The 26,737-nt window shown below is 56.2% G+C and overlaps 5 protein-coding genes across 5 annotated transcripts; 2 read left to right on the top strand and 3 right to left on the bottom strand.

Moving 5' to 3' along the window:
• Window positions 1-70: 70 nt before the first annotated feature.
• On the bottom strand, window positions 71-2,951 carry VOLCADRAFT_89810 (uncharacterized protein; the record flags this gene model as incomplete). The annotated part of the gene is made up of 8 exons (XM_002949345.1): window positions 71-137; window positions 308-454; window positions 648-761; window positions 1,407-1,455; window positions 1,577-1,675; window positions 1,948-2,095; window positions 2,510-2,647; window positions 2,766-2,951. 8 exons carry the CDS (start codon window positions 2,949-2,951, stop codon window positions 71-73), a joined length of 948 nt encoding a protein of 315 aa, XP_002949391.1.
• A 392-nt stretch (window positions 2,952-3,343) lies between these two features.
• VOLCADRAFT_89809 (uncharacterized protein) lies at window positions 3,344-11,140 on the top strand (the record flags this gene model as incomplete). The annotated part of the gene is made up of 12 exons (XM_002949459.1): window positions 3,344-3,574; window positions 3,646-3,858; window positions 3,916-3,976; window positions 4,150-4,356; window positions 4,788-7,171; window positions 7,485-7,834; window positions 8,232-8,428; window positions 8,519-9,893; window positions 10,228-10,408; window positions 10,792-10,818; window positions 10,900-11,034; window positions 11,093-11,140. 12 exons carry the CDS (start codon window positions 3,344-3,346, stop codon window positions 11,138-11,140), a joined length of 5,409 nt encoding a protein of 1,802 aa, XP_002949505.1.
• Window positions 11,141-13,156: 2,016 nt separating this feature from the next.
• Window positions 13,157-15,477, bottom strand: VOLCADRAFT_117200 (uncharacterized protein; the record flags this gene model as incomplete). Its single annotated transcript, XM_002949344.1, has 4 exons — window positions 13,157-13,282; window positions 13,593-13,691; window positions 14,067-14,313; window positions 15,452-15,477. 4 exons carry the CDS (start codon window positions 15,475-15,477, stop codon window positions 13,157-13,159), a joined length of 498 nt encoding a protein of 165 aa, XP_002949390.1.
• Window positions 15,478-15,843: 366 nt separating this feature from the next.
• Window positions 15,844-17,458, top strand: VOLCADRAFT_80657 (uncharacterized protein; the record flags this gene model as incomplete). Its single annotated transcript, XM_002949458.1, has 5 exons — window positions 15,844-15,908; window positions 16,028-16,073; window positions 16,164-16,657; window positions 16,948-17,010; window positions 17,198-17,458. The coding sequence occupies exons 3-5, from the start codon at window positions 16,562-16,564 to the stop codon at window positions 17,456-17,458; spliced, it is 420 nt and encodes a 139-aa protein (XP_002949504.1). The 5' UTR covers window positions 15,844-15,908; window positions 16,028-16,073; window positions 16,164-16,561.
• A 1,645-nt stretch (window positions 17,459-19,103) lies between these two features.
• On the bottom strand, window positions 19,104-26,512 carry VOLCADRAFT_104304 (uncharacterized protein; the record flags this gene model as incomplete). The annotated part of the gene is made up of 12 exons (XM_002949343.1): window positions 19,104-19,165; window positions 19,269-19,336; window positions 19,549-19,704; window positions 20,078-20,187; window positions 20,728-20,854; window positions 21,230-21,319; window positions 21,726-21,861; window positions 22,297-22,406; window positions 22,977-23,929; window positions 24,805-24,942; window positions 25,415-25,661; window positions 26,313-26,512. The coding sequence occupies 4 exons, from the start codon at window positions 26,510-26,512 to the stop codon at window positions 23,729-23,731; spliced, it is 786 nt and encodes a 261-aa protein (XP_002949389.1). The 3' UTR covers window positions 19,104-19,165; window positions 19,269-19,336; window positions 19,549-19,704; window positions 20,078-20,187; window positions 20,728-20,854; window positions 21,230-21,319; window positions 21,726-21,861; window positions 22,297-22,406; window positions 22,977-23,728.
• Between the last annotated feature and the right edge of the window lie 225 nt (window positions 26,513-26,737).

Raw genomic sequence — 26,737 nt, 5'->3', positions numbered from 1 at the left:
CACTTCACCGCCTCTGGCCCATTCCCACGCACATCCTTTTTACTATGCTTGCCAACCTCATAAACCCAGTTTACAGCGTTGCGGTGCGGAGCCAAGCTGCCTGTCTGCCGACCTCTTCGTTGACGCCGTACCCAACGCTGCAACAGCAATAATGGCATATACCGCATGGAGAAGCCACCACAAGCCGGCCGACCCCATCCCAGACAAGCCCCCATTTTCCAATCCCCCAACCACGCCGGCCAATGCCCACTCCATGCTTCTTTCCAGATACATACTGCGAGCTGCATACATACGTCTTTAGACTCACGACGTCATCGCTTCTCTCTCGCCCTCTGCATTCCTAACGTGCGCTCCCGCGCTTGCTTTGTGCGTGCACTTGTGCGTATGTATATGTGTGAGTTTGTCACGCCGCATATCACTGATATTGTATAAGCCCCTGCAAAACGCGCAAAACCTGCGCATACGCCGCCCGCCGGGTCATCCATGCTCGGGGCACCCCTCCGTGCCGCCCACCCTCCCACCTGCCAACCAATCCTGCTTTCAGCAACCCCGCCCCTTCTGCCTCGTCGTTAGCTCCATGTTCTTCCCAACCGCAACCGGGCTGGGGCCCGCCGCATATTCTTGCCTATCCCTACGCCCTGCCTCACGCCACGCGGTGCACAGCAATGGCGCTGTCCAGCGGCGTGAACTTGAAAACCGCGAGATCCTTGTCGAGGTAGAGCACCGGGAACACCGCCAACTGCGGGAAGAAGGCCGCCCGCCTGCTCGAAAGCCAAACCAAGCCAAGCCGGACGGAGGGAAACGGAGAGCAAGGGCTACGGTGAACACACCATAATCTATATCCACGAGAGGGGTAAAGGTAAAAGCTGGAGCCGCACGCGCAGGGAATCGTGGTGCGCAGGATAAAGTATCGGCGCACCGGCACATTTGCGTTTCATGGCTTTGTATTGCAGCAAGTCTACCTACCAAAATTACGTGTAACCACATCATCTAATCCTAATCCTAATTATCATACTAAATCCAATTCCGCTCCTGCGCACCACTTACGCGCAAGAAGCCTATGCGCTGCCCTTCTGTCTCTTTCCCACTCGGTACTAACCCTCCGGATTGTACTTCCTTGCCGGCACAAATAGGCAACTAGTGTGTCTGTGAGTAACCTGGGGGGGCTCTGGGGGCCAAAGGAAAAAGCCAGAGGAAAACCAGAACCCAGACAACACCTCACCCCACAAACGCGATCATCCAGGAGGGCCTGGGGGACTCTCACCCCCAGGAGACTCACATAGTAGACACCTAGTAGAACATGATCTTCACAGGAACACGATCGGGCCGACAGGATATATCTACTCCACTATCACCCCATGACTCCATTCCCCCCCTCGAGACCCGGCCCCCGATCAGGTACCCACCCCAGGGCGCCGATGATTCCATCCGCCGTCAGCAGCGACGAGGAGGCATCTGCGCGAAGAAGGGATCCGGAGCTCAAAACCTTCGAAAATCCAGTTTTGGACGTGCAGTTTAGGGAGAATGAACAAATGTTCCGAATAAGGTGGGGCCTGACGGCACAACAGATTCGCACCTGGCGGCAGGTCCGCGCGCAGGCCGTCCGCGCCCACATCCACCCAGAACCTGTCAAACGTGACCTCCACCGCGTCGTCGTACTTGCGGTCCATGGTGCCTGTGCATCCGCCGGAGATAAAAGGTGGGGAGGCCTGAAGTCAGACTGGCGTGGCTCACGGGAGGCCCTTCCCCGCCCTGGCAACGAACAACTCCGCGAGCAAACCTCACCAAGCAGATTTAAACAGATTGCCAAGGTGAGATCATACACTGTAACAAACGCGCTTCGGCATGCAGCGTGCATGCTCGCCCTACCTAGCTAAGCGTGTGGGGCGGACCAAAATGGGGGGCTAATGCAACTCCAAGATATTTATATGCATGCGTTGTGCTCACCGCCGGCGCTCAGCCAACCCTCGCCCAACAGCGGGTTGCTGTATTTAACGTTGGACACCAGTGCGTTTCCGAACAGGCGGTACTGAATGGGCTGGAACTTAGTGCCCAGCACGGAAGACATTTGGGCGATGTGCGGCGCGTAGAACACCTGAAGGCAGCAGCGCGTTGGATCCGGATGAACGGATGGGTAGACGAGTGGATGACTGAGTAGGCATGTGAGTGAATGAGCGAGGAGCAGGCTGTTTTATGGCTGGCAAGCCAGTCCGCGGGGAGGGAGGCGGGGGGCCCGGGAGGACGGGCGGGAGGGGGTGACAGGGAGGGGACACGGCAGGAGAGAGGATGCCATCCGGCGCCGGAGGTTGCAGTGTAGGAAAGCCATTCTAAGCACGGAAATCAGGCGTGGGGGGAGGCGTGTAAGTGCAAGAAGCAAAATGAGAGAGGTCAGCAAGAGGTGTTACGCCGCCGAGGGAGAGATGGACCGCGGCCCCCTAGGGAGAACTCTGGCCCCCTGTCTGTTTGATCTGGGTGATGGCTATGCTGTTCAGCACCGTATTATGCACACCTGCCAGGTGCCTTGGCCCAAACTAAGGGACTGGCTTCCAGGTTGCGGAGTGGGGTTTTCTGCGATGAGTTGTGCCACAGCAGGCCCGAAAAGCTCGCCATCGTACGTACTGAGGCCCTCCCCAAGCAGCTGGAGAACCTGTGGCCAGTTCGTTAGGTTTTGAGTTGTTGGTGCAGACCAATTAGGTCACATGGGACACGTTTGTCGGCATTTGGGCGTAGGCATTCCGGGGAACCTGCGCGTGGGGACCGTTTACCTTCGTTCTGCCTGCTACAGGGACAGTTGAGCTTAAGCCGCCGGCAGCTCCGTAATCCTGATACGATTTCGTGTGGATTTGCATCACTCGTGCAGGCCGTGCCTTAACGGGAACGAGGCGCCCCGAAGCATATCTGGGGTTTCTCCAAGACAATTCCTTTGATGCTGTTTGGAAGCGGGCGTTCATTTTAGGTTGTGCTTAGTTTTAGACAATGATGAGAGCAAGCCACGTATGCTTGATTCGCGGTCAGAAGAGTTACGGGTCCACTGAAGGATCTATGTTATGTAGAAACGTTTACGTACTAATTCAGCGCGCACAGGCATCATGTGGCGACGGCTGTGCTAAGCTCGGAGTATCGGTAACCGTATGGATTTCAGCTGCCGTGCAAGTTGACAGCTCCGTCAACTTGTCCTGTCCCGGGACCCGGGTGCTGCCACCAAGCGCTGTTACGAACTTCGTATGAAGGATGATGAATACCTCTTTCCGCATGGGGTTAGGTAACAGCTTATCATAATCCTGGTCGCCCTGGTGGGAATGTTGCAAGGGTGCAGGCTGACAGTACGTATAAGGAGACCGCTATGGAGGAAACTCAGCGTATCTTAGGAGGCTGCTCTGTCTTATCGTGGCAACGAGTCGATGGCGACGGTCTGTCGCTGCGAGGCATTAGCGCAAAAGTAAAGGAGCTCGGCGGCAAAGTCGCCACAAGGCTCACCAAAGGCGTGACGCACATCATATTCCAGCGTGCACTTGGAGCATCCCCAAAGCAAGTGTTAGCCGAGGATGAGGAACTACGCTTTATTTATCGCAAGGTGTGTCATATTGCAAGCAAACTCGTTCAGATCAAACAACTCCTGAATCGCCAACATTCTATGAATCCCAGGTTCAGGAGTCACAAGGTCGACTCTTTGTGGTGTCGCCTCTATGGCTGCGGTCTTGTGAGACTGCGCGGGAACGGGCCAAGGTGAGTACCACGCGGTACTCAGCACAACTCCCTGTTCGGGAGGGAGGAACAGGGCCTTTCCTAATGGGAACACGCAGATGCACGCATTCCCAGGGGCTACAGCCACACGAAATGTTGCTATCATCCGCAAAGGTGTGTCCGCAATAAGTCAGACCCCCGGTCAACCTGCGCATCTCTGACCACCTGCAGGAGGCGAAATTCATTGTTCCGCGGCCCACAAAGAAGATTTTCCTGGACAAGTTTGGGCCAGGTACGCTGCCGGGTCAGTGCAGTGTGCGTAGAGGGGATTAAGACGCAGTTGTACCTCCACGGTGATGCGGTAAGATAGCCTCGTTAAGATTTGAGTCCGCACCGTGTGTCCACACATTACCCTTAATGACTATGTTTCCCCCACCCGATGTGGCCTGGCTATTGCCTGTGCAGGCGGGAGAAAGCGGTTCCGGAAAGCCTTCATCGCACGGCCGCGTGAGCATCTGGACTTGCGGGACATCAACGACCCGCTGTTCAGCAGCAGCCAGCAGATCCGTGAACTCGACGCACGCATCGGCGGGAACAGCGACCAAGAGGGCGTCGAGGGGGCGGTCGACGCGCCGCCGCGGGTGCTTGCGGACATTGAGGAAGGCGGCGAAGGTATGAGGGGATGGGTGGGTGATTGATGTGGCGTCGGCCACATATCCTAGTCTGGGCTGATGTGCGGTGTTTCCTGTTCTCCGTGGCTTTTAGGCGTATAAATATTTCCCTTGGGCCTTCGGCTCGTATGGATAGTTTTACAGGTATGGGGTCACGCATCCCCAGCCATGTAACACACACACACACACATATCCTAAGCGGATACGGGGAGAAGGAGGCAGCTTCTGCCAACAACTTCTTCCTCCCTTCACACTTGCCGCTGTTATTGATGCTGTACATGCGTAATACAGCCGCGCATGCGGATCGCGAGCAGACATGCCATATGCAGGTTCCCTGCAGCACGTCCTCGTCGTGGCCCTGTTCGTTAAAGCTCTGTGTGGATTTGCGTGTTCCGCGGCTGGTGAACGACCGCTTGTTTTGCTCACCCACAGGGCCCACAGGGGAAAAGCAACAGCAGCCATCCAATGAGCAAAATGCGGACCCGCCTTCTCTTGCGCACGTACGTAAGGTCGAATTATCTGATTCACGCGGTCGAGCAGCGCAGCCACAACCGGGCAACATCAAGCGGGGCATGCGTCAGCTGGAGCTAAGCTTGTTCGTCCGTCCTAAGAAGCCGAAGCAGTCGCCCGCACGGCCTGACCTGTCTTCCGGAGGTGCGGCAGCAGCAGCACTGCAGCCGCCGCAGCAGCACCAGCAGCAGCAGTCCATGGCGGAAGTTGAGCCCCGGGAGCCACGAGCCGAGGACAAAAGCTCTACAGCTGAGCCAGCAAAGGTGGCAGCTGCAGCGCCCGCACTCAGTTCACTCCTGCTGAAGGACGCGCCTGCAAACCCGAACCCGAAGAGCCTCAAACCTGTTCCCATGCCACTCCCTTTATCCGCACCAGCAAAACAGCAGCAGCAATCCGCGAGGGGGTCTTGTGCAGTAGCGGCCCACGGCGGCGCTGAACACAAGCGTCCTACACATGTCCCGCAGTCAGAAACGCTTCGTAGGAACAGCACTGCAGGCGCGGCACCCGCTCCGCTGGCTGCTGCAGCTGATAGCAAGGTAGATAGCGCCTCCAAAGCTGCAGTGCAGCTAGAGAATCCTCGTCGCACCTCCACGCCTCCGCTTCCGGCAGCTAGTAAGCAGCAGCGGGCGGGAGCTGCAATGCAACCGCGAACAAACACGCCGCAAAACACCGCGCCTGTTTTGGGTCCGGCGCCACCAGCCGCTAGCGCCGTGCCAACAACTGCTGCCGCACAGACGGCGCTGCCTGTATCCGCTCCTCGCCGGAGTTTGCGGTCACTTTCAGGCACACCTGTGGCTGGGTTTGTTGTGAAGAGCATCGGCCGCCTGACACCCATGGCGATGACACCCAAGAATCTCACTCCAGGCAGCCTTGTCATGCCCAAACTCAAGTCACGAGGGTGCTTGGCCGCGGGTGCTGTCGTTGCTGCTGTTCCGGAAGGGCCCACGGACAAATCCCCTGCGGCGCCACAAGCTGACGAGCCAGCGCCGGAAGTGGATGGGAAGGCGGCGGGGAGCTGTACGGCGGTGGCTCTGGAGGTAGCAACGGTGCCGGCGGGTGGTGCGTTGGGAAGCTGTGATCCGGGCCCTTCAATGATGGACGTCTGCCAGGGCATTGTCCCCGAGAGCAGGCAAGGACAGAAGCCAGCCGATGTACTTGGACAGGCGGCTACTGCGGTTACAGCATCAGCACGCCGAAGCGCTAGACTCTGCAGGGCGCCACCGCCGACACCGCTGCCGCTGCAAACCATGCAGATGCGTATTCAGGAAGCCCCCAACGGCTCCAGGGTTGCCGCTGCTGCAGGAGGAGCAGTACCAGAAAGCCCAGTCTTGGGCTTCGGCTTTGCTGAGGCAGAAGCGGAAGGGGCCACGGACTGGGCCTGTGATCCTGGACGTGGCGTGGAAGTGGACGAATCAGCGAGTGGGCAGCAAGGGGAGCCGCAAGGGGCTGCCGATACGCACCAGCGGCGCTTGCGATCCAGGAACCATGCTGCCCCTGTGAAGCCACTGCCTTTGTCGCCTGTGGTCCACGGCAACATGCCTGCAGGGCCGCCAGGCGGCCAGGAGTCCACAATCGCACCGTTGCCGGTGCCAGCGTTAGCAGCCGCAGCAGGGCATGGAACTGCGTGCAAAGCGGGTACAACCACTGTAGGTGTCGTCACCGCCGTTGCAGACGAGTCGGCCAAGGGTTGGCTGTGTGGCGCGGGCCGGACGCCAGTGTCCACCCTTCGCCGCTCCACACGGCTCAGAGGCAGGTCACCACTTGCCTCCACGGCTCTCGACCGCAGCTGCGAACATGAACCTGAGGCGGTGCTGGCGGAAAATTTTGCAGCTCGGCCATTGGGTTGTCCTGAGCAACAGCAGGCACAGCGGGAGCCACAGGAGCAGGAGCAGCAAAGGCCTGGCGGTGCCTGGGCTGGCTTCCTGGTGGCGATGCAGGAGCTCCAGGGTGAGGCTTCACCTCTGCCAGTTCGAAGAATGCTGTCCATGGAGGGGGCTGGTCTGCACCAGGGTGGAGCCTCAGCGGCAGCGGCGGCTCCAGCAGACTGTACACCGATAACGAACTGTAAGTCACGCCGGTGCAAGAAGATCCCTGATGGAGAGGAAATGGAAGTGCAGCCACCGCCACGGCCGCCGCTGCCGCGCCCGCCGCGCCCACCGCCACCGCAGCAACAGCAGGGTGTAGTGGCTCCCTTGCAGCAGCTGCTGCAGCCGCCGCCGCCGCAGGATGCGGCGGCTCCCTTGTCTTTACTGAAGCCCGCCCGCCGGCTGGGTGATGAGTCAAGGCATGGGGTGCATATTAATCTGGTGCGGATTCATGCATTGTCTTGTTGTGTTTGTGTATTGCTTTGCGTTGGGCCGCACATGATGCGAGAAAGGGAACACATGGAACAATCCTGTCATGGATAGTGATTGCCTTGCCACGCTCTAATTCGAAACCGTCGCTGTGTCATCGATGCCCAGGACTATCATTCTCATGCACTCATTCATAATTCACGGAGAAGCATCTTGCCGTTTTGTGTTCGCACCTTCACACATAACGCATGACAGGCGTTAGACGCGCAGAGTAACGAAAACCCTCCGTCGGCGACGCAATGCCGCTATGCCCTGCTTGGAACAGACGCTCACGGCAGCTCCTTCCCCGGCGCTGTGCACCCGGTCGCGGGCACGTGGTAGCACGGGGACCCCTGCAGCGGCGCCGGCCAATAAGGGGCACCAGGGACCCGATGTGCAGCCCGCGGCGGATCCACTGCAGCACCGACTAAGTGACACGTTGCCTGCCGGCAGGGAAGAGCGCCAGGATAACAGCGCGAGCGAGCCCCCAGCTCCACCTCAGCAGCCGCCTCCGGCTGCTGACGGCGGCAAGCCCAGCCGCAGCAGTCAGTCGGCCGGTACATCGGGGCCGTTGCTGGCCGCGGCGGCAGCAGCATCACCGAGTGGTGTCCAAGAGCGTTCGGGCAGTGTTACAAGGTGTGTGCACACGCAATAGGATTTATGGGGTGGGGTGGGATGGACGGGATGCTGGATAGGGTGGATGGGTTGCCCGTGGACTGGACTGCCGTTCTGTGCATGTGCGTCTGGTCTTTTGTTCGGGTAGGCTGACAGCGGTTTATAAATGGGTTTTACACGATTGCGCTGTTGTGAGCAGTGCACGATGCCTTCACGTGGTAATATCCCTGCGGGACAGGGAGAGGAAAGTACAGCAGTCAATAGCGCACACTTAGGCTGCTTCATAAGGGTTCCCCAACCCTTGAAGGACTACTTTTCCTGGCATGCAAGGCTTATCCTTGTGCGCATACGTGCTCTAGGATTGAGTTGCCGTTGCTCGTATGACCCTAAACGGGTGTTGTGGCCCGTTTCCCTGAAGGTCCCGACGCCGTGCACTAGAGCCGGGAGCGGCAGGCGCCGTGAACGCGCCGCCGCCGCCACACAGCACGGCTGCACGGTGTGGGCGCGGGGGATTCACCCACGCTGCGGCTCTCTTGGAAGCGGCCGCAGCGCAGCCAGGTGCCGATACCACGCAGGGTGCTTGCACGGCGGCAGGCGGTGACGCACAGCCCAAAGGTCCGTGTCCTCGGTTTCCAACCGGAGCCACTGGAGAGGGCCCCACGGCCGCGACCCATCCACCGCTGCCGCCGCGCCCCATGCCGGTAGCCCGGGGCGGCTCCAGCAGCGCCGTGGGCTCAAATAGTGTGGCGCCGCCTTGCCCTAAGCCTGCCACACTAATGACGGACCCTGCAGTCGACTCTGAGGTGGAGCGTGCTGAAGCCGCCACCGCAGGTCAGGGACCCGGGGGACCGCAGCCAGGGGCAGAGGCAGCGCCGAAAGGCGCTGCTGTCGCGACTATGGGAAGCCGGAACCCTCCTCACCGGCCCAGGACCAGCGCAAAGCAGAAGCGTCTGCGGGACTCGTCGGCTGCCCCGGGGAAGAGCTCCAAAGACAGTTACACCGCATCCACAGCTGGAGGTGGAGGTGGATCTGCGGACCTCGGCCTCCAAGGGATCGATGCCCCGCGCATCGGCGCCCCGTCGGCAGCAGCGGACAGTGGTAACGGTGTTGTTGTAGGGACCGGTGGGAGGTTGGCGGGTGGGGCGGACGGGGCTGCAGGCGCAGCTGCGGCAGCCAAGGCCACAGCGACGGCGTCGGCACTGACGACGTCACGCCCAGCGATGGGACCTGTGTCGCGCAGCAGGTTGCGACTACGGAAGCAGGCAGCTGCAGCGGTGTCTGCAGCAGACCCGACGGCGAGTGCTGGTTGCGGCGAGCGGGAAGACATTGATATGGCCGCGGCATCCGGTGCTGCAGGCCCCGAACAGTGTTTGTCACCCCAGCGCTCCCCCAAACGACTAAGGAAGATGCCAGACACTGCGGCAGCGGCAGCGGCTCCAGGAGTATCTGCTGACTCAGCTGGTGCGCCAGGAGCTGAGGGCGGCACGGCCACTGTTCCGCCACCGCGTTCACCACCCAGCGAGTCCAAGGCAAAAGCCAAGGTGCCGCCGCAGGGGTCAAGCCAGCCACCGCCGCCGCCGCCGCTGCTGCCCGCCTCCGAAGCGGAGCCTGGATCACGACAGCAGCTCCCAGCAAAAGTAGCAGCCAAGGCTGGCATTTCTAGCGGTGCAGTGAATGCAAGGAAGATTGTCCAACGGAGGCAAGCTTCTGGCGGCTCTGCTGCAATGCAGAGGCCGCTTGACATCCCATTAGGTGTCTTTCGGTCGGTAGTTTTGGTGGGGTCACAAAGCAAGGCAGGAGCCGGGGTAACCAGGCCGGCATCCGTCTGTTTGGGTGCAGGCCCAGGCGTTCACAAGCCCGGTCAGGCCAGCCTTGCGGGGCCGCCAGGTGTTCCGGAGCTAGCGCCTGCAGGGAGCAGTGCAGGGCCCGGCACTGCGGCGCTGGCGCCTCCCTTGGGCCAGTATCCGCGCGGCAAGGAGCATCCCATGCGTGCAGGGTTCCGATACCTCGCATGCACGCAAGTCGGGGAAGAAGTAAAGGCGGCCATGGAGCAAGCGATTAAGAAGCTTGATGGCGCACGGTAGGCACGCATGTGTTGCCAGGGTTCGTTGCCACTGATAACCGCTCACGCCACTGGTGCTGTGCCATACCTCCCAGGGAATGTCAGGCACATTTCGCAGGGCTTGGGTTAGGATGTGCAGGATGACTGTTTGCCTTTCGCCGTGGCGGCTTCTTCTAGCCATTCCCTAACGAATGCGTGAACGGTATTTTCCACAACAGTGCAACAGCCCGTACCTGTCCTTCTGCCCATGCTTTGCTGCACTAGCCACAACTCTCCTTCCTGGCATGCATATGCACACGCATATACACTACCTCCAAACACGGCATCGTGTGAACTCTTTTCGCGACCCCAGGCTTTGCACTCCTGGCTACGAGGACGGCCACATCACCCATCTTGTGGTAGGCGACACGGTGATCCGCACGCTCAAGGTGCTACTGGGCATTGCCAACGGTACCATTTTCGTGAGGCCCTCTTGGGTCACGGCATCCCTAGCGGCAGGAGAATGGGTGCCCGAGGAGCAACACCTGGCGCAGGTGGGGTCGGTGGGCGAAGCACCGTGGTGTGCTGTGTGCTGCGTCTCTTCTTGCCACGTGCTCTGGTTAAACTACTAGCTGGTTAGCTTGCTTGCACGGCAATCGCGCGCCATATCCAAGGCCGTGGTTTTTCACAACATCTTCAAAATGCTTCTGTCGCGAATACCACATCTGGGTGGTTTTGTGAAGCACGGACGGCTGCAGCGGTCATGTGCTTCAGGTGTGTGTACCTGCACACATTATTGCCCTTCCTACCTTATCCTGCCGGCCTAGAGTCAGTTGGCAATGTCCGTTTCCGCAGCCAGCCATTATCACGGTTGCCGCGAAGGCAGGGTGCTCATGCCAGGTCTGGACGCCGGCGATTTGCCTTGTCGTGGCTGCAGGGCGCCTTTGCTGTGACCGCCAATGCGGTGCGCGCGTGCTTACAGTTACAGCAAGAGCAACAGCGCGGTGCTGGCGCCGGGCCTGAGGCGTTGTTGTCGGCGTCGCAGCCAGCAGGGCCTTCCACGGGTGTGCTGGCCAAGCCTCTGGCAGGGCAGATGGTGGCTGTGCACAATGCCCAGTGCAAGGGACTGGGCCTGGGAGAGGTACAAAAGAAGAAGACGGAGTTAGAAACTATTGTGAAGGTGTGTGCGGTATGGAGCGCCGGAACGCCGCATGCCCCTTGCGCCCTGTACACCGAAGCCCCCGCATCCCGCCTGGCATCCCAACCGGGCTCCTGGATGGGGTTAAGCTGTCCCCTATGGGCCTCATTATTAAAATTCGCGGCCCCTGTGCCCCGGCACTAGGCCCACCACAACTGTCATGTAGTATACGGCTGTCGTTAATCGGCAGCAGCTCTGGGTTTGTCCTTGCGGTTGAGGTTCAATTCTGTGTCCTGCCTTGCCTTGTCATATGCCATAAGCGGCTGCGGCCCAAAATCTGTGACTGCTTCCTCGGCTGTCTCGCTTAGTTCTCTGTTCCGATAACTCTTGCAGGCGCTCGGCGGCCGATTAGTTCCCTTCAGATCGGCTGATCTGCTCATAGTTCTGCGCGGCAGCGCACCACCCCAGACAGATCGGCGGCAATGTAAGACGGCGAGCGAGGATTGGCTCCTCCAGCTGGCAGAGACGCACATTTGGCAGGAGCCCTCTTAAGTCTTGACGGCCCGGCAGGATTTGGAGAAGGGCACAGCAAATTCGAAGGTGCATTGCAGGTGAACTGTGCGCGGCCTGTAGGGGTATGGGAAGGATGGATGGGGCAGATGCAGTGTGCACCCCTGTTGCTGTTGCGAATCCTGGTGTGAACGGACGAATGAAGGGTTGGTGGTTCGTGCCCATTCTGTACTTGGCGATGCAGTCCTAAGGCAGACGGAGTCGATTGCGTCGATTATAGAGGAAATTAGACAGCGTTTTGCTTATAGAGGAAATTAGACTGGGTCATGCAGAGGTCTGTACTGGTGCCTGTACTGATGAAGAGTGCTGGTTTGGGCATGGGGTTTCGTCAAGGCTGAAGCGACCAGCGCACGCGCGCGAGTCAGCGGACTTTCCTCAGGAGACCGTAAAGGACGGTTCCGGAACCTCCTCAGGTATACCAGAATGACGCAACGCGCGCTAGGCGTACCGAGGCCTCCAGGGGGGCTTTCGAACATCTTCATGAGGAACCAGGAGCAGTATTTGTCCGGGGCACTGTCCAACGCGTCGGCGTTTCGGCTGTACGGAGCGGTCGTTAATGGATCGTGTTGGTTGGTCCCTGGGTATCTTGGCGATGGCGAGTTATGGCTAGGCGTCTGGTTGGATGGGCCGTGGCGACTAAGTGGACCGGACCTTTCGGCTCGGCGCAGCAGGCGAAGGTGCCTGGCCTCCTCAACACCTCTGAACGGAAGCGTGATTGTGCTTGGTCCGGCGATGCAACGGGCAAGCGACGGAGAGGGCTAATCAAGAGGCGTCCAACCTGACATGCGCTGGAAGACTGAAAGTGCATAGGTCTTGGTGGCGAGCATGCAATGCCGGCCTGAAAGGGCCACTTGAGCACATTTCTCCGCCTTCGCATTTCACGGAGCTCTTTGTAAACATCCAGTGGCGGGGGCTACCATTATGCCCCACCACCTGAAGCTCTTAGGATTATAGTCGAACCTGAGACTCCTGGAAAATTCCGGATAACGTGATATCACTGCATCCGCCAGGCTGCACCGTGTCATGGCAAAAGCCTTTTAGCGGAGCACCCCGGAAATCGACACACAGTCCTCTCTGTCCGCAGACACATTCATGTAATAAACGATACCAAGGAGACCACTAGACTAGGGCACTGTCACAGCTTGAACATCGCCAAAATTTTAACATCGCAATACAGTTTCCAAACGACACCTCGCCAACAGCACCAAACACCTGCTCAACACACCGTAGTTGCATGTAAAAAGAAGTACACTGCATGTTTTGCGTCCATTCATGTATCGCCAATGGGGGGAGCAGTTGCATAGGGGTTGCGCTACCGCATCCGCAGCTGCCTCCCCTCAAGCTGTAGCCCAAAGACCAACCAATCGCGTCGAAACCCTCCTACGCCTTCACATCACTCCGTTCCTCTTTCCCCTGACAGCTGCTCCACCCATCAAATCTTTCAGACGCGCTCTCCAATCTACGGTCTTCCGGACGAAAGCTTCTGGAAGGATGGTTCTCCGGGATATTATCCCTACATTAGCCATCAGCCATCGTTACCCCTGCAGGGTACCGCAGATACCCGACATGGCAGCCAGCCAGCCAAGCAGCCACATCACTGCTCTGAATCTAGGTCTACATCGTACCGATAGTCAGGATCCGTGGGCGGCACAGGGCCGAAGCTGTCCCAAGGCGACTCTACGAAGAAGAGCGCCCGCCGTCGGTTTCGCAGGATGGGTACCTGCAAGGGGACGCGCATACGGCCCCATACATCTATCGCTTTCGTATCTTTAATATATATAATATATAAGCAGAATACATTTAAGCAAATGGTTACTTTAAAAGTAATTAGGCATGATCCTGCGTACTACAACAAAAATGCTAGCACACGGAACTGAACCGGGGAGCAGCTGCGAGGACAAAAGCAGTCAATGGTCGAAGATCGCAGTACCGAGGGGCCCTGCCCAGCCCATTCCCTGCAGACCCCAAGCAGACCTGCACGCCCCGCTCCCTGTACAGCCGCGCCCCCTGCGCGGCACGGTCCCACTCACAGGCTCCCAGCCTAGCTCCAGCCGGACCTGCTCCAGCCTGCGCTCGTTACGGCCCCAGTCAGGTACGCCCTGTTGCCGAGCTGCCGAGCGCACGAGCACCTGCGGGCAATCACCAGTACGAACACACGTACGTACATGTGCCTACATACCTACGCACGAACAGACGTACGTATGTCTCTGCGTTTTTATGTCTGATATATGTAAACGCATGCGCTCGAATGTTTTGGGTGGTAAGAGATGCGATCGGGCGCCTCCCTTATTCCCAACTTGACCTTATAACGGCCCAGGCAGACCTCTCAACGGCACAGAGGTAAAGTAGCCAACTATGCAACCCATGCACCCTCAAGCCAGCTACCCAGCTGAAAACAACATATCCAGCATGCCGCCTCAAACTCAAACCCATCCATTGTGTAACCCATCTAGAAGCGCAGGCCCCAGCCTTTTGCTGGCTACCCAGCCAGCCATCTCACCCACCGTGGTATCCCCATCCGGCAGGAAGAACTCTACGTCATCCGTGCCCGGCCATGTCGTCCACGTGGCGTACACATAGCCATACGAGACGGCATTTTCTACCTTCTGCACATCACCTCCGAGGCCCTGTATGGCCTGCGCTAACATCTGTACAGCGTCCGCGCGACTGACGGAGTCGTATGTCCAAGGCGCCACAAAATGGCCCGGTCTGTCATCGAAGCTCGAGACACAGGAACGCAGGCCAGCGCAGCTGCGGAGACGCATGAGAGCCACGGAGTTGGTGACTGTGTTGTGTAGGAGATGCTCCTAGCAAGTCAAAATGAGCTTCTGGTGTGCTTGTGTTGGACTGTGTGCAGCGGGGCGCCATGCCTTGATGCGCTGCGCCGCGCCGCGCAGGCGTGCACACATTACTTTACGCATTCCGGGGGCATTGGTGGTATCAAACTTTAGGCAATTATGAGGCGCGCACGTGCCGCACTGCTAGGACGGAATGGTACCTTCCCAGCGTTCCGTCCACTGCTCCGACGCCTGCGCGCGCAGTTCCAGAAAGTCCCATGGGTCAGTATATGATTAGCCTGATGATGATCGAGGCCTCCTGGGCGTGTATGGAGTAAAACAGGCAAGCAGCTTTCCAACGTCTACTGCGGCAACAAGCTCGGCCATGATGCTGGGGTGCCGGTCCGGGTGTGGGCTGTTAACGCTTTGCGGGCAAGGTAGCCCCCGAATACATTGTACACATGACAGTATGCCATGGGCACGGTATGAGCAAGTCTGTGCGCTTACACGTCGGACATGTGCCCGCGACAGGCGCTGTCTCTTGGAAGATGCCGGGCAACGAAATTGAAGCAAGAAGTGCTGCCCGCCTAGATAAGGCCTCTTGGAGAATACATGTTCTATGCCTCAACGCTGCGTATCTCGTAGCATGCAGAATGTTTCGGCTTTGGGGACCGTGAAGCCGGACGTTACGGACGCCCAGGGTTTCATGGCACGCCATCCCTGTGCATATTTCCTTGGGGTCCTTATGTATTCAAGAAACTGCTGGATTGTGCTTTACATCTTTGGCGACCCACAGATGAATCGCCCTAACGACCCATGCCGTTGGCCATGTGCTTCCATACAAAGCTTATGGCGGCAGTAAATAATTTTGTGAATGGCTCGTTTCTCAACATTAATACGAAATACTGTACAATAGGACAACAAGCAACAGATACTAAGGGACCCCTGTTCGATCTTTTCCTCAACATTACCGCAAGGCTTGACCAAGCGCCATGAGTGAGCGGCCAGATCGGCCCGTTTTCGTCGGGTACGCGGAGAATTTGACCTTTATTGAATGTAGACATCGCGGGTCTTGTGTTGACCCTCCGGCCCTTCGTCCCCCAAATTTTCACCTTTTGGTCACAATTTTTCTGGTCATTGGAAACCAGGAATTTTGAGGTGAGTTGAATATTCAGTATGCTCGCTAGGAATAAGCAGAGTTATGCGGCAGAGTCGGCCGTTTCGGCGGTGTGTTTACGTTTCCATGTTTCCCGCTCCCGTTCTTGTGGCGTTCTCAGTATGATGCGGAGGAGAGGGAAATCATCAGGCTGATGGAGAAATACGGTAAGCAAGCTCAGTCCATAGGGGATGTCTTTGTAAGCTGAACGGCCCAATCAAGTGCTGTATTATAGGGCTTTTGCTTCTGTATTACAGGACCTGTGGAGAAGATTGATATGAAGCAAGGCAAGGCATCATGGTCAAGTTCGACGTAGTGTATTTCCCCGGTCATTCTAGAGAGCTTTGCGCGAGCCCGATTCGTCTTTCTAGAGGGCGCCGGCGTTCGTCCATGAGAGGCTCACAGGCCAAAAGCGTGCCGCGCCCGTGGTCCCTATCGCTTGTCAGAGGGGTTGCTACGCCCACACCGTCAGGCTGTACCGCGGGGGCAACTAAGTGCATCCCGACTATTTCCACAACATCAAGTGCGCCTGCCTGCCCAGCTCGCCTGCGCCAATCAACATGCCATCCAACGATGCCTACCACCGCCTACCCCCGCATTTTCGTCACGACGACGTGTTGAACCAACGCTTTGCCAACAATTTCACATGCCACTTCTGCTGGCTACCATTGTTTCTGCATGCCACTAGGTTGTAAAAGCCAGGTGTGTAGGGGACACCTTGCTTTGCAATCATCAGCTCTCCAGCCTGCGATCGGAGTGTGTGGAGTGAAATCCCGTGTGCTTACAAGCATTATATGTCGCAGCTCAATGCATGCTCAGGAGTGGTGCCGGCGGCGAGACAGCTTGGTGGTGTAGCTCGGAAAAGCTACGTGGCTCACAGCCCCCAAAGGACCAAATGTCTTGTGTCATTTTTGGCCCGGGGTGATGTGTGGCACGCTGGGAAGTGACTGCCCATTCATGCAGCGGATTTGACGCCACGTGCATACGAGCCCTGGACGCCACCTTTATAGTGCTTTGCGTGCTTGAATCTCATCTCGCGACCTTTCCAGGCTTCGCTTTCGTGTATATGCGATATAAGGAGGATGGTGATGAAGCTGTTAGACGCCTGGATCGGACTGAATGGGGCTACAAGCGCAGGCAACTACGTGTGGAGTGGGCGCAGGTAAGGAACGACAGAGCTGGTCCAGCGATTCTCTGCCTGGCACAGTGCTTCAATGTGAAGGACCGGGCTGGTGTGGGAATATAGAAGTGGTTTTGTGCCGATGTCATTATGGGTTTTAAAGCGGTGCAGGCTGACGTTCACTCGTGTTCATGCATGATGGACATGTGTAGCACTATGTAGATGACTGCGGAGCGCTGCTTAAAGCAAGGATGCATGTTAGAGTGGAGTGCATCCTAGTGATGTAGTGGTGCATTGCTGACGATTTTCCGTGCTGGGCCCTGGATTTCCAGAAAACAGAAGCTGACCGGAAGCGCGACACCCGCCCATCCAAAACGCTCTTCGTCGTAAACTTCGTGAGTAGGGTGTTCGGGGGATGAAAGGGCAAGGGAACTGGTCGTGAAACCGCACATGTGTGGGTTTAGTTGTTGCCAACAAGGCTTGCATCAGCTTGTCTTGCTTTTCATGTTTGCCTGCTTCAACCTGGTGAGTGACGGCCTCCACTCTCAACTACTGACATGCATTACATGCTGTGCTGCGCAGGATGTACGGCGGACGTCGGAACGCGACATTGAGCGTTATTTCTCCCGTTTCGGACGGTTGTCGCGCGTACAGATAAAGAAGAACTATAGCTTCGTGCAGTTTGTGGACGTGGAATCCGCAGTGCGGGCCCTGGAACGGAGCAATGGTGCCCAGATGGACGGCCGCACACTGGCTGTGGAATTCGTGCAGGTGAGAATTCCCTGGGATACCTTCGGCTCCTCGAGGACTGTTATGCCGATTTCCGTTGTTACTCGAGCATAATCACTAGCCGTAAGTTGGTAAATACGCGTCAGCTGAGCCAGGTTCGGACTACCCCGATTGTGACACGTTCATCCAAAGTATCCAACTCCCGTTTCCCTGTTTGTCCTTTTAGAACGAGGACCCGAATATTCGCGTGCCCGACTTTGGCCGTGATGACCGGGATCGCGACTACGGCGGCCGCGATAGGGACCGGGACTACGGCCGAGATCGCGACCTCGACCGCGACCGTGGCGGCTACCGCGGCCGTGACAGGCAAGTCTTCTTGCGTGTACAGTTTGGTTTGGAACTTATGATACTTAGGCTGTTTGTGCACCGCGAAGGATTTCAGGGTGGCCCTAATCCGTGTGACTAAAATCCTGAAATGCGGCGTCGCATTTCCTGCAATCCCTGTGCCCGCTGTGACAGGTCTCGTTCCCGCTCGCGATCAAGGGCCCGCCGGTCCCCCGAGCGCAGTCCGCCGCGCTTCGAGCGCAGGGCCTCTCCCCCTCCGCGGGGCCGCAGCCGGAGCCGCAGCCCCGCTCCTGAGCGTCGGGATCGGTCTCCCAGCTACGAGCGCTAAGCAACTCCTGGAGCCGGAACGCACAATAAACCAGCGACAATTGGTGTGCGGTTAGGTGTATCCGGTGTTTTGTGTTGACACGCTCGGGCGGTCTGCTTGTTACGTGGAACATGAAAGGCGAGGGTGTTGGGCAGAAAGTGTCCCGACAAAGGTTAACATGGTTACTTGTACAAATGACTAGCATTTTGTATCGGAGCGGCATGTGAACGTGCATTGCGTGTACATGAGAGGCCAACGGCTTTGAAACTTCGGAATTGTTGGATGTTTGCGAGCCCCGCGCCCCCCCTTGAGTATTGCTTAGCGACATCAGCGTGCATCCCTGAAGGTTGTTGCACATTCGCGTGTGCGGAGCCGCCGAATTGCCGTGCGTTTATGTTAGCTAAGCTTAACACGTTTTCGGCACGTGTTTGTTGCCGGGAGGTAGTCGATGGCGCTGCGTTGTTAGGTCCTGGCGATGATACTGCTTGTGACAAGAGTTTGCCATGTGTGCCGAGGGACATGTCATAAATGTGTTCGCTAGGCAATAATGTTTTGCATACTGAACAAGATCGCTTTTCTTATCTGCCTAAGTACCTATGCGCTTGGCAGTTTCCCGTTGTCCAGCGGCGTACGACATTCGTCCAAACAGATCTAGATGTAAAAGTATTCAACAATCTTCATGGGCTATGACTATAGCGAGAACATTGCTTTGCTTGAAGCAGGCAATCGTATGCAGTTACCTCAATTGATAAGCACGGCTTGTTAATCAGGATCAATCCCTGATTTCTGAAGGTTCCAGTGAACATAGGATGACAAAAGCACCAGCTCTTCCGGCACGGAAGGCAGCTGGGCGACGGACGGCGGCAGCCCATACTCGTCAACTCCCTATCATTGAAGCGCAAACTGTAACCCTGGAAGATGGGACCGAGGTCCGCACATTTCGGTTGTGCTATAGTGTCTAGTTTTTGGATCTATCAGGAGATCTAGGATTCTCCTTTGTGGCGCCCATGGTTCTGCTTCGCTTGTCATGTCATATAACTGGCCAGCTGCATCATGTCCAATAACTGGCGAGCTGTAGGAGCCGGGCTTGTCTTATGAAAATGCAACGCTCTGGCTAATCGTTTGTCCTGAACATTTGTAGGTGCCCATCAAGATTCCTCCCGGCATGCCAGCAGCCCAAGCGCAGGCGCTCGTAGCGTACCTGAAGTCAAACCCAGCGGCTGCCAAGGCAGCTTATGAGCAGGCTCAAATGATTATGCACAATCCGGCTATGGCGAATGCTTTCAGCAATATGCTGGTGGGTTTTCGCGAGGTTTCAGGTCCAATAAGAGTGGGATTCCGCCCGTGTTTTCCTATTCAAGATCACAATGATGGGACAGTATAAGCGTGGAAAATGCTCCAATTGGTATAAAACCCTCGACACGCGTTGGCATGTCGATTGCTTTAGCCACCGGTGCGATCATATGGAATTCGCCCATGTACTAAACCGGCAACATGCGCGTCCGTTAAGTATCCCCCCGATTCGCGTATCGTCCCGTGCTTAAGGGCTATCTCCTCAAGTGGCATCTTGCCGGAGAAGAGCCATCCTGAGACTACTGGCCGCCGCGCATGGCTCCATGTGGTGTGCCTATGTGTGCCTTCTCTCCTCCTGTCGCTACCTTTCCGCACAGGCCCCCCAGGCCCCCGCCATGATGGAGCGCCTCAGCGCCCTTAAAGAGGATCCCGAGTTCCAGGACATGTTTGAGGACATGAAAACCAATGGCGCCGCGGCGTTCCAAAAGTGCGTGCACGTCGTGGGTATCCGCTGGAGAGGGGGCCCCACTTCGGAAGGAGGGGGAAAAGGAGGCGTACCCACTTCGGAATGAATGGGTCTACAACCGAGCAGAACCGTAAAACGCTGATTTCAGGTTGCTCAGGCCACACCGCCCCCAAAACACTGCTGAGGTTTTAGTGTTTTTTAAGTTCCGGTGATTTGATCTGGTGTGATATAGGGCATTCTGATACATCGGCTTTATACGCACGCATTCTTGTTGCTGGTATCTTATTTGACGTTTGTCATGCATGCTACGATATGAGCAGCTCCTGAAACAGGTTCTAAGGTCCTAAGGCGAGACCTAGCATGGGCGGAATCGAGCCTTTTGATCTGCAATGACCCAGATGGCCGATGCGATAGGACGATAGTGACCCCCGCTCTTTTCCCGCGCTGGCGCGTTGCGAAGATCTTGGCAAGCTGTTTTGTCGCGAGACATTTACCGGACAGGTGTCAATCAGCACTAATAATCACGGCCCGTCTCCGGCGTCCCCTTCACCGAGCGAGCAGGTACTGGGACGATGCGGAGCTGATGCTCAAGATCAGTCAAAAGCTCAGGGCCTTGAATGTGAACAACGACGGTGGGCAAGCGGCGCCGGCACCGGAGGGCGACGCGGCTGCAGCCGAAGCCAAGAAGGTGGGACGCACGTTGAATTCTTTAATCATTTGGTTTTGTTGCCAAGTTGCTATAAATCATTGTGTGGTCTCACGAAACAGAGAAGGGGAACGTAGAAAAGAGAACTTGATAGGCTTATCAGTATGTCCAGTTCGGAGCGTTAGTGTGGCTTCGTGCCTTCCAGGAACGGAAAGAAAAGGAACTTCAGAGCGGGGCCTTGATCGCCGTTGTTATGCAGGGTCCACGGACCTCCTCTGCAAGGCTGATCCACGTGTCGGAGGTTATCCCCTTCTAGAACCTTCCCTCGTCTAATGCGATGGCACAAACATGATACCTTGCTTTGTTGTCTGTTTTCCTTGTACTTCACGTCTACTCAATCCTCGGGTAATGTTGCAGCTCATTAACAACTTGCACGATGCTGCCAAGCACGGAGACGTGGAGGCTGCCACCCGCTTCATGGAGGAGGGCGCTGACGTGAACGCCCTGGTAAGCCGTCAGCGCATTCAGCCCTCGTCCTTATCAACGTGGATATACGCACCCTGGGCGAGTAGCATGTATGTATATTTGTATGTATGCCTACTGCTCCTGCACTGTAATGCGGAAGCTGCACATCTTCCCATACCCATTACGCATATCCGTCCACCTCGGATGATCGACTCTTATAGCACTTATCTCAACCTTATCTCAACCCAAGCAATAGTCCGGTCCGCCCGCCGCCTTCCCAAGTGCTCTGCGGTTGTCCCGGTAGCCCTTTTGCCTACCTCTCAAAGCCTGGAGGATTGGGTCGGCTTCCTTAGGGCTAAGGAGTCGTGTTCGTGACGTCCCCTTTTTCTTTCTTTAGAGAGAGAGAGACCTTACCTTGATTGCGTTGTTATTTTGTTGTTGTTTCCAGAACGATCGCGGGATCTCGGCGCTGGGCGTGGCGGTTGGCTTCAACCGTTTGGAGATCGTTAAGCTCCTGATTGCCAAGGGAGGTGACCTGGCCTTCCGGGACCCCAAGAAGAACACGCTTATGCACTATGCAGCAGGTGAGAGAGCCGCCCAATGCTACAGACATCTTCACTACCTATGCACACTACCACCACTGCATGCTGCCCACCACAGCTGCCACGCCACAGCTATAGCACGATGGTCGTGAAAGCTTGGGGTCAAGGCAGGTGGCTTTAACACCGCCGAAGTGGAATACCTTTGTTTTGCCGTGAGCGCATGAACTGCGCGGTTTAGTGAATGTTGTGGCAAACCTACGGCATGGTTTCCTAGGGCCATCGCACCCTGCCAGCACGCCTCCTTCCTGTCCTGCTGCGCGGGAAAGAGAGCTATCATATTTCGGAGAGTAACGCAGCTCTTAAGTTGTAACACACACACACACACACACACACACTTCGAACGTTCCGCAACGGGGACAAGGACTCGCTCACAGTCTGAAACCCGGGTTGGGCCCTGCTGGATGGCATGGTTCTCAGGGTACGGCCGTCTGGCCATTGCCAAGGTGCTGCTCGCTGCTGGGGCGGAGCTGGACGTGAAGAACGACGCCGACCAGACCCCCCTGGATGTGGCCAAGTTGAATAAGGAGGTGGGTAGCGTCAGTGGGATGCCAACAGGTTCAGCAGGTATGCAGCCCTGCCAAACACACCGTAGGATCCATTGTTGGTCTGTCCAGAGCCAAGGATGAATTGATACCCCTGGATTGCGATGAGAGCGGAGACTGGGGGATTGACCCATAGGTAAGTAACTAACGGTACAAAAATAAATGTTAGGATAGCTAATCGATCTCACAAATGAAGACAATGAGATTTACTAATATCATTGAAGAGCCAGCAGAGAAGACCTGGTGCCTGGTTATGGTGGCGCTCCATTGATAATGCAGTTCTAGGCCCATATGAAAGAGACGTGCCTTTCAAAGGCACAAGAGCGACTAGGAATTTATGCCCAAGCACCCAAGGATGGCGAAGGGGGCCCCGTTCCTCGTCGTGCTTTAGGTCATGCGCCGCACATCGCAGCCTCGCACATGCAGGGCTTTCCCCCTGCAGAATTAGCCTTTTCCTATATGTTCATTAGGCCACGCACCGTGCAGCCGGTCTTCCTTTGTAATTCCCTGCTGTAATGCATTGTCTTTTTACGCCATCCTCGCCCCTCCATGCAGCGCGACATGGTCAAGTTTTTGGAGGAGAAGGGCGGCGATGCCGCTGCAGATGCCAAGCCTGCTGCCGCGGAGGAGGCGGAAGCCGTCGCGCCAGCCACTCCAGCTGCAATCGAGGAGACGGCGTCCGCAGAAGCCGCATAGGATTTACGACTTGCAGATTTTTACGCTAACTTGCTTCGCTCATCCACCCGACGCGCAGCAGACGCGTAGGTTGCTGTCGCGTGCTGAGGCCTTTGCGGGTTTTTCCTAGAGCGTTGCTTTTGTCTTGCGGGGCTGCATGACTTGAGAGCATAGAGCGCGGCGCACCCTTGAGTGAGTGATTTCTGCCGTTAGTACTATGTCTCCCATTATTGGCCGAATCCGTCGGCGTGACGCGGGTACGACTGCAGCATAGGACTGCAGGAAATGAACAGACTGCGGAGGTGGGTGCGGTCAGCTTGCAATGTAGGAAGGTAACGCGATTAAGAGCGTTAGGCAGGGTAGGTAGCTTGCTTGGGTGTTGGAGAGCATGTCAGTGCTTGGTTTGCGTTGCGACTGAGACGCAGCGCTACCGTGCCCACGCGAGGATGTGTTTTTGGGTAGAGCATGATCGCTTCGTAGAGTTAATTCGTAGCCGTGAGGTTAAAATCTCTATTTAAGTCAGATCAGGGTCATAAAGCCCAAATCCGAACGATCATCTGTTTTCCAGTAAAGGCATGGCGACCTCGACGTGTCGATGCCTAGATGGACAGTTACATTTCTGCAAAGAAGCACGTTCAAGATGGACCGCCTAACAGCTTTTAGTAAGTGTAATCATCGCCTTCCAGGTATAGCGAGGTTCGACGTGTTGGATAGGCTCTTGCATGCATGTGTCACATGCACGCACACACACACACACATGAAGTCTGTAAAGCATCATTGAGCATTGTGCACATGAGAGTACATGATGTCCCGCGAAAGGCGCTACTGCAGGCAAGCTCACAGCACACATGCAAGTGCACACACATGCACACATACATACAATACATCACCGGGGACATCGCCATTTCCCTCATCGCGGCTCAGATCATTAAAAAACACAATAAAAGTCCTAGCCAGCATACGTTGCCTGCTTAAATTTAATGGGTAGGTATGTAGGCGATCAGATGATTGCCTCGAGGAGCTCCATCATTTGTCGTATGTCATCATCCCGGAGGGTGCACAATACTTGCTTCTACTTTTTTAACCGCATCTGATTTCTTGCTGTGCAGGTATGTAAAGTTGAACATGAGAAACTGTTCCTTCTTAACAAAGACCTGCCACATCATGGAAATTACTGCCTGCTCGTTCCAACGATAATTAACGACGCCTCCACTCGCCAGGCATAGCTGCACAAATCGGTTCACCTGAATGCACCGAAAATTTGCGAGCAGCACGCAGTCAAGGAACTGGCAGTCGACTCGGCATACCTGACATACATAGAGACATACAGTCATACAAAGGTACATACATACGCACATGCATGCATACTCAGGTTAGGCACTACTGATAAGGCACGGACCATTGCCCCGGGAGATCCCGGGAACGAGACATATCAGGGTCGAAAATATCTTCCGATGGTGGAAGGTAAAGTGCCCCTAGTCGATGGACGGTGGTGACCTGGGGTAAAGTTAATTTGCGAGCCGACCGGGAATAGAATTGGGCCGCCGTCGATCCGGCAGATTCTGTTGGATGCTGATGGTGGGTGCGGAACTTAAGCGATCCACTGAGAAGATAACTAGGGTGATTAGATGCGGGTGCCCCGAAATACCGGAGAAGGCAGGGTTTGGCCGGGTAGCGGCCACGGGTGAAGATATGCCCCCCAGTCCCACACATCATACGTGCGCACATGCATACATACGTACGGGCATGCATACGTACATACATACGGGCATGCGCAGATTGTAATAATATTTGCGCGGAAGAAGGACTCGATCATCAGCAGCGCATGTTGGAGGCCATGAAATGGGAGCCAGCACGTCTGGCGAGGATGTTGGAACGTATGCGGGCTCACCGCAACTTAGTTATCCCCTTTGGACGCTAGTTTTTTTCTCTTCTCCTGATAGCGCGGCATTTCCTCTTTTTTGTGACTTTTAGGCGTTCAGGTCTTGCCCTTGGGGCTTCGGCTCGTATGGGTAGTTCGACAGGTATGGGGTCACGCACCCCCAACCGTGTAACAGATATACGTGTGTAATGATGCAATGATAGTGTACAGTTGGATACGCCACCAATCACAACTTACCTCGGGCTTGAACCACCAGTCGAGGCTCCACATCAGACAGTTGCCGTACAAAATTGTCATGTCCCAGCCTCCACTTTTTGGGAGTCGCAATCTATTGAGATCCTTCGTTTGTTCGTCCGGAAATTCATGCCCCTTGGCCTGCAAGGATTTGCATGTGGAGAGAGTAGATTGTGGAGGCCCACAACAGAGAAAGTGGGAGTCCAGGAGCAGATAGTACATGTATATCCTGCGTGGTGTTAATTGTGCAAGCGATGATACGTAAGGTGCGGAAAACGAAAAGTGATGAACGGCTGAATGTCGTCAATCATACGCGCAACGAATGCCAGTTGGAATAGCACATACAGTATTGCGGCAGGGTGCAATCAATCCTTGGGAATGCAGTTCAGGACGGAGAGCGGATGCTTTCGTTATTAGGTTACAAGTTACAAGCTCCAGGCACAAGTGGGGGGGTGTCCGTAAAAGCCGCGGGAGCCATGGACAGTAAATCGTTATTAGTGCGGTTACGTGGTGGACCATCATCGTCCACTTCAGCACGCAGCGCCTTAGAGCAGCGTGCCGGGTCTCCCAGACTTCCGAGAGTAAATAATATAAAATATATATGCGCACTCACAATGCTCAGCTTCGTGTACAGTCCACTTAAGTCATGTGGCTTGCAATGCTCGAAAAGTCTCGTGGGCACGATTTTATTGGCGACGAGGTAAAAGCGTGTAAGCTCTGGAAGGCCCCATGTCACCGTGGGGACATCCTTCATGATGTTGCGTGCCGCCAAAAGATAGCTCTGCTTGTCGAAGAGCTCCACAATGTTAAAGCCCACAGGACTCATAATGAAGGAGTCGTCGTCAAGCTGCATGACGTACCTGCATGCACCGTCATGCACGGTCATGCACGCCCTTGCACGCACACATCGTCATACCGCCATACAAAACCTAAAGCCCTCCGTCTGCTGCTGGCGCCCAGATCCCACGTTCAAGACCCCAGCCACCAACTGGTCCCATCAGCAAAAAGCCCGCCCGATCTGGGCCTGTACTGGCTCCCCGGCTTGTTTTCCCTTTCCTTCGTTAGTCGCGTCGGCCCTTCCTTTACTTCTATTAACGTCTTCTCAGATGGAACGATTTGAGTTTCCTTTTTCTGGCTGGGCTGGGCTGGGCTGGGCTGGGCGTGTGTATTGGATGGTTGACGGCTGTTATAACAACCCTAACGAATTAGTTAGGGGTAGTTAGGGGTAGTTAGGGGTAGTTAGGGGTAGTTAGGGGTACACGCCCTAGTTGGCTGACTCCGTCTGAACGATGGATCCTCCGTTTATTCTCGGTGCCCTACCCCTCTCGTCGTCCGAGAGGTAACCCTTAGTCCCTGGGGTTCTTACATAGATAGACCATGCACGCTTGCCAACTAGCTCACTGTAGTAGCTGTACATAGTACGGCAGACATAACGTCTACAAATACGCGCTAAGGCGCTGCACCAGCATCTTGGGAGGCCTTTTCAACAGCCAGCTGCTACGTACACTCACCTATGCCCCATGTCCCGGGCAAACGCTGGCATGTAAGTCAGTCTCCATGTGCCCATCAATCTGTAGTCCTGGTTCCACAGGTGTTTCAGGTGCCAGAAGCGATCATCGCTAGAGGATGAGGGGACACGCCAGCTGTCCTCCGTTATTGGTAGCACTAGGACGTTGGGCAGTAACCACTGTCCGAGTTCCCGCTTCAGCATATCGACCTGCAGGTATCAGCAGGCAGCGGCACCGGCAGCAGCAGCAGGTGCAGCGGCCGCAGCAGCGGCACCGGCAGGTGCAGCAGCAGAGAACAGCAGCAGCAGCAGCAGGGTTTGTGGTGGCTCTGACAAGCAGCGAGGTACCAAGCATTTTTTTGGTGTGTGTGTGTGTGTGTATGTGTGTGTGTATGTGTGTGTGTGTGTGTGTGTGCGTGTGTGTGATGG

Source organism: Volvox carteri (genome assembly GCF_000143455.1).
Source record: "Volvox carteri f. nagariensis unplaced genomic scaffold VOLCAscaffold_14, whole genome shotgun sequence".
In the NCBI taxonomy this organism is placed as follows: domain Eukaryota; kingdom Viridiplantae; phylum Chlorophyta; class Chlorophyceae; order Chlamydomonadales; family Volvocaceae; genus Volvox; species Volvox carteri.
Note: the sequence above shows the minus strand (reverse complement) of the source record. Positions and strands in the feature narration are given on the sequence as shown.